The following is a 6,399-nucleotide window of genomic DNA, read 5'->3' on the forward strand; positions in this document are numbered from 1 at the left end:
GAATGACATCGCCAAAAATCGATTCTTGAGCAATTTAGCCTCTTGTTCGCCCAACCTGTGCAAAGTTGTAGACGTGTAGAACAAGTCAAGAACAAGTTGCTGTTGAGGGCTGTTGTCGTGATCTTTCGATCAACGATGACAACGGAAGCTCAACTTACGGCCTTCATCGCGCGGCAACGTACTCTACTAGCCAAAGAACGAGATGCTGAAGTTGAACGAAGCTCACTGCTGTTGTCCAACTGTGGCCCCAAATTGCTAGAACAGAAGGGACTGTCATTAGGCGGGCTTGGCGTCTCAAGCATCAACATCGGTTTGGGTGGAAAAACGTACGTTCAGAGCGAAATCTTTCCGAACAACATACACTGATCTATTCAAAGGGTAGGTTAGTTGAATTAGAACGCCCCTCCGCGTATCACTCTAGCCCACTCTTCCCTCCACACACGATCAGGTTGGCATTCCATTCCAGTTGTGGATTTCCTTTGAATAACGTGTCGTTAGACCAGGAGATCTTGCTCGGATTGAAGCTAATGTGTCATCGGGCGGGGCCACGAAGAAGGCCAAAAAACCAACCTCGACTGACACAAAGTCGACTCAGGTGGAAGGCGTCGTTTACAAAGTGAGTGAGCCTGTACCAGGTTTTGATGTTATCATGATGATTCTACGATGCTACAGGTCTCTGATACACGTATCGTCATCGCGGTCGAGCCATCAGACTCTGCTTCAGAAGACCTAGACCTCCCAGAACGTTGTCGAGTCGTTAAGCTTGCAAATAGTGTGACATACGATCGGTACATCTCCTTTGCGTTAAATGAGGCTCAGAATTCTGATCAGCATTGAGCAGCATGGACAAGGCAATTGATCACATCGAGAAGACTGTTATACCTTCTGTCTGTCGTGTCGGCCTGGATTTTTGAGAGTATTACTTAGCTCTTACAGGGCGATGCCTCGAAAGCGGCTGTGAACCCTTTGATTCAAGTCCTCCTCGGCATAACGCCACCCTCTCGAAGAATTCCCCTTGATAATATCGTCTTTTTCGATGAACACCTAAACGAGAGTCAGAAAGAAGCTGTCAAGTTCTGCCTGGAATCCCCGGAAGTAGCATGCATTCACGGCCCTCCAGGTATGTTCACCTTCATCATTGGCTTCTCTTACTGATGCGGATCAGGTACTGGGAAGACGCATACGTTGATCGAAATCATTCGCCAGCTGACGGCTGAAAGTCCCACGAATCCGAAGCCCAAGCGACTTCTCGTCTGCGGCGCCTCCAACTTGTCAGTCGACAACATCTTAGAGCGTTTATTGGCGCTGCCCGCCGACGGAAAGTCTGAGAAGGTAAAAGTGACACGGATTGGTCACCCGGCTAGGGTCATGACACACGAAGGCATTATAGAATCCACGTTAGAGGTCAAGGCTACTCGGACAGAGCAGGTGTGTTCATCACCTTTTTTTTTGAGCTTTCTCTTTAAATGCTTTGCTAGGCGGCATTGGCCAAAGATGTCAAGAACGAGTTAGAGACTGCTCTTGGAGTTTTGTCTGGAAAGGGAAAAAGTGTGAAAGGAAAGGGACCAAGGGGCGCGGAGCGTAAAAAGATGTGGGAGGAAGTGAAGGCTCTGCGAAAAGAGTCTGTTCACCGCGCCTTTTTTTGTGATTTTAAGGTCTTACGAACCTCATCCGACCAGGTACCGCCAGAGGGAAGGCGGGGTTGTGAAATCTGTCCTCGGGGAATCACAAGTGCGTTCTAGCAACAGTTTCAGATCCATTTCGTTCAACCTCATCAACGCAGATCGTTCTTGCTACATGTCATTCTTCTGGCGGCCGACAGCTTCGTTATCATGACTTTGACGTCGTTATCATTGATGAAGCGACGCAAGCCCTCGAAGCTGTGAGTATCACTGTGTGTTGTGCTACTTTATCTCCCAATTGACGTTCCCATTAACTGCAGGTCTGCTGGATTCCCATTTTCAAAGCAAAGAAGCTCATACTGGCGGGAGACCCCATGCAGCTTCCTCCAACTATACTCTCAATTGGCAACAACAAGAAAGCAAAAGCAAAAGCTGGAAAATCTGCATCAATAGCCACGAACAAGTCATCGGGATTAAAGAAAGAAGTAACAGTGAAAACAGAACATGAGGAACCCGTGGAGGACGGCGCAAGCTCTGGTACTGATGAGAACAAGTCGGAAGAAGAGCAAGAAATTGAAGGAGAGGAGGCCCCAACTCCTGAGCCACTGCCCTCGAAACTCAAAACTTTGACAACAAGGCGCATCGAGCTCATGCCTCCACGCACCCTGGAGACCACCCTTTTTGACCGCCTCGAGAAGATGTACGGCCCCAGCATCAAAAGAATGCTCAAAGTTCAATATCGGTTCGTCTTATTTCCTCTTTTCCGTCCACTTCCTTACACCCTTGATAGAATGCATGCTCAGATCTGTGCCTTCCCGTCCAAGACCCTATATGGTTCTAAACTTCAATCCCACTCCTCCGTTGCGGCACGCCTACTGCAAGACTTGCCCAACACACATGCCGATTCGGAGGAAGACGTCAAAGACATGCTACAGACTCCAGTAGTGTTCTTCGATACCGCTGGCTGCGAGTACTTTGAGAGACTTGACGGAGACGGGGATGAAGGAAGCAGATGCAACGAGAATGAGGTGACTATTGTGAAGAATTGGGTTGAGAAACTCGTAAGTCACCCTTCCACACTCTGTGCCCGTGACTCACGTTGTGTAAAGGTAGAGGTTGGGATACAGCCGAAACAGATCGCCATCATCACTCCGTATGTGGAGATATTGAAAGCTGATTATCGTAAAGGTACTGAAGTCTACATAGATATCAAGCGCAGGTGACGTTGCTGACGTCTACCCTTCGCCCGACATACGGCCCCGATTTGGAGATTGGCACAGTGGATGGAATGCAAGGCAGAGAAAAGGAAGTGATCATCATCAGCTTAGTTCGAAGCAATGACACCGTAAGCCTGTTTCCCTCTTTGCTGAGGAAACTCAATAGTTGAATTCGTCTCTTTTCGCAGAGGGAAGTTGGATTTTTGAAGGAGAAACGCAGAATGAACGGTGAGATCATCTCCTTTCTTTCAAACATAGTTGACCGACATTCACTTCTTCTTCCAGTTGCTATGACTCGGGCGAAACGTCACCTTGTGAGTCAAACTACTTAGGACGACCTTTTCATTCTGACCCGCCAATCCGAAGTGCATCGTTGGCGATTCTTCAACTGTCTGTCATGGTGGATCATATCTCAAGAAATGGCTTGCGTGGCTGGACACTAACGCAGATGTCAAGTATGCGGGTCTCGAATAGGAAACCCCCTTGCCTTGTATCGTCGTTCAGCATGAACTGTTTTGGTCTCGTTTGGTGTCCCTCTGAAGTGTGCTGCTATGGAGGCGGAATCTGCATTTATGGCTTTCAGCATCGAAACTTATACTAAAACAAAGCTATAGACGAGGGTTTTCAAAAAATGTGGTCTAAAACTTTGTCAGTGCCGCTGTTGGAATATTGCACTGAGATGTTAGTCTCTTGTACTCGGGTACAGATGATAATCAATTGAGATGTGATGCATGACAAGCGACCGTTTCAACTCTGAGCTCCCCTACAGTTGCGGACAAACAAAGTCATCAAATTTGATAACTTGAGAACCAGAATTTTTATCAAAATTCTGACTTCAGATTCAGATTCAGAGACCTCGAAACTGTTCAAAAAAGGTGTTCCCTTAATTTTCCCACGCGTTTTTGGTTTGGCCAAATTTTTGGGTGTTTTCAACGCACCCAAAAGTCTTCTGAGTCGGCCATCTTTGGATCAATTCTGTGCAATTTATAACCCTGGTGCAGTAGATGCGTGAAAAAATGAACCAGGGTCCATTTATATCTTTTTCCGGGGCACCTTGACCGGAAAGGGTATGCCCACGTGACAGTTTTAGCAAAATTCCCACCATCAAAGACATCAATATTTCAGGGAGACTTTGATAAAATCAAAGAGAGGAAACAAAAAGGAGTCCATTGGCATATTTTTCGTATTTTTAGCTATTTTTTCAGGCACTGGCCAAATTTTTGGGGTATAAAACCCTTATATTGTCATTTCTGGGAATTCTGCTCGTTGGAATTGATCAAGGAGATCAATAGGAACCCATTTATACCATTATCTACCAATTCCGATGTTTTTCGGAGTCCCAAAAAATAGGTCAATAAATTTGTTGACTTTGTTTGTCTGCAACTGTATATTTCGGAGGAGGCAGCGAAAGATTGTATGAGAATGTCTCAACATTTCAAATCTCCTAATTCCCTGCTCTTTCTCTTACCTCCACCACAATGAAGGTGCTACTGCAGTCCCCCAAAACCTCTAAAACCATCACTCCCATTTTCTTTCATTGGGGCGCCAATCACTGTCATCCAGCACCTTGAGTGTCACCCACCGACCTTCCCCTCTGACACCTCTTGGGACATCCTTTGTCCAGTTCCGGAGTCATCGATCGCCACTTTTACAAGACCACCCTTGATGGAGCGTTCAAATCTACAGAAAGCGGCTCTGATCCAAACAAGGAAAGAATTGGCAGACACGGAAGCAACGTACGTCACTTCTCTCAGGGCACCTTTTTTCAACTTAAAGTAATATATCCATAGATTCGAGGACCAGTTGAAAGGTCTTGAAGAAAAAATCAAGGTATCTCACAAGGTGTTGTTGCAAAGAGTGGCGAAAAAGGAAAAAAGGAATGTCTTTTCTTTCAGGACTTCCCTTGCTTATACTTAACAAATCCTTAGCTGTGATGAGCAGCTGAAATTTCTCAAAAGAAAAATACATGAAGTCAACACTATCAAAGCATCTCAAAAGGTGTTCATGGGACAAGAGGCTGAATGCCAATACTCAGACCCTTCAGGGTATGTACTATCATATGACTTCTTCTTGAAAGTTTCTGACCTTTCTTTTAGTCATAAACAATAATCTAATGGCCAACCTGAGTCATGAGACAAAGTCCCAGATGAGAGATTTTAACTTGGGTTATAGTGAGTCTGTTCGCATTTTCCCAATTGGTGTTCTTACCCCTTGCAGTTACATCGATTCTGGAGGGGGTCTATCCGCATGCATGTGGACCACATGAACGATCCCCACATTGATACGCTTTGCACGGGGATGAACGTGAAAGTGCGAAACACGCAAACAAGGATCAAGCGCGTCGGGGGAAAACCCTAAACACCTAACACTCACTCACACACACACACACACACTATCACAATCTCGGTGCAAGAGTTCGAGGGCCTTTGGTATTAAGAAATACCACTTTTGTCTTCTTAGGTTCAAGTCTCAAGAGTTTTCGTTCAAAATTGGGTTTTTATTATAAGGTGTGGTTTAGAATAGTTCAATAGAACAAAGTATATCTTTCTGGGAACTTGGTCTCTTAAATGCAAAGTTCTTTGATCACAGTTTCTTTTATTAACACAAAACACGACTTTAATTGACTTTTATGACTCCCGTGAGTTTTTATTATGTCACTACGCTCCAAAACCAAGGGTACGAGTACGCTGTCTCGTCTAAAATGATACTGTGTCCTTAAAACCTCTTATTCAAAAGTCTCCAAGCAAGTTGACTCCCAAGCACGCTGGCTTCGTTCACACTGTACTTATCTGACCACGAAGAAATCTCCTTTAATTGATTACAACTGTCCACCTCCTAAGTCTCTACTTGGAGTGCAACTAGCTGGTCAACGGGGGACGATTGCTTCCCTTTTGACCTGCCAGCACGCTCCTTATATACTCCAGGAACCCCTATCTACGTTTTACATGTGTTTTAATGCGGGATACTTCGGTCCGAATTACAAATATGAAATTTAATGAACGTGTGGTATATTTTGTAGTCTATCTCTGTGAACACTACAGATTTTGTAGTGTCGCGTCTTTCATTTTCAAACGCATCAGTGTTTGATGCGTACGCGGAGTTAGCCGACGTAGCTATTCTTAGCTTGGCATGATCTCGCGTGTTTCTTTCTATGGCCCAGTTTACCGGTTTGACAGATGACATCACAAAATGATTAACGTTTCCTGATGCGTTGATGCGCATGCGTACGCGTTTACCAATAGTCTTCGGCCTTCCGTCGCTTCCGAGTTTTTAATTAAAATGCCTTGTCTTGGCTCGTCTTTTCATTACGGAGGTCGGGAGACACTCCGAAGGTGTTTTCAAATGTCTTTCTTAATTGTCAGGGGGTTCTTATTATATTTCATATAATAGAATGTGTCTTTTTCTCATGTTTGTACTTGTGACGTTCAGACGCATCAGTCTTTGATGCGTACGCGGGAACTGCCGTACATGACTTTCTGAATGGCCGTGAGCCACGCTAAGTCTTCATACATTTACTACCTAGGTGTAGTTTAGTCTTTCCATGTTTCAGACATGCCGTT

General features: G+C 45.1%; 2 protein-coding genes across 2 annotated transcripts; both read left to right on the top strand.

The window, feature by feature from the left end:
* Positions 1-135: 135 nt before the first annotated feature.
* LACBIDRAFT_319758 (uncharacterized protein) lies at positions 136-3,313 on the top strand (the record flags this gene model as incomplete). Its single annotated transcript, XM_001878831.1, has 18 exons — positions 136-326; positions 383-448; positions 499-616; positions 673-788; positions 842-896; positions 937-1,120; positions 1,166-1,428; positions 1,479-1,621; positions 1,680-1,731; positions 1,784-1,882; positions 1,943-2,085; positions 2,260-2,364; positions 2,413-2,683; positions 2,732-2,775; positions 2,829-2,967; positions 3,028-3,067; positions 3,125-3,153; positions 3,206-3,313. 18 exons carry the CDS (start codon positions 136-138, stop codon positions 3,311-3,313), a joined length of 2,166 nt encoding a protein of 721 aa, XP_001878866.1.
* A 1,191-nt stretch (positions 3,314-4,504) lies between these two features.
* On the top strand, positions 4,505-4,773 carry LACBIDRAFT_317323 (uncharacterized protein; the record flags this gene model as incomplete). The annotated part of the gene is made up of 3 exons (XM_001878832.1): positions 4,505-4,575; positions 4,630-4,720; positions 4,768-4,773. The coding sequence occupies 3 exons, from the start codon at positions 4,505-4,507 to the stop codon at positions 4,771-4,773; spliced, it is 168 nt and encodes a 55-aa protein (XP_001878867.1).
* Between the last annotated feature and the right edge of the window lie 1,626 nt (positions 4,774-6,399).

The sequence above is a fragment of the Laccaria bicolor genome, genomic scaffold (genome assembly GCF_000143565.1).
Source record: "Laccaria bicolor S238N-H82 LACBIscaffold_7 genomic scaffold, whole genome shotgun sequence".
Lineage (NCBI taxonomy): Eukaryota > Fungi > Basidiomycota > Agaricomycetes > Agaricales > Hydnangiaceae > Laccaria > Laccaria bicolor.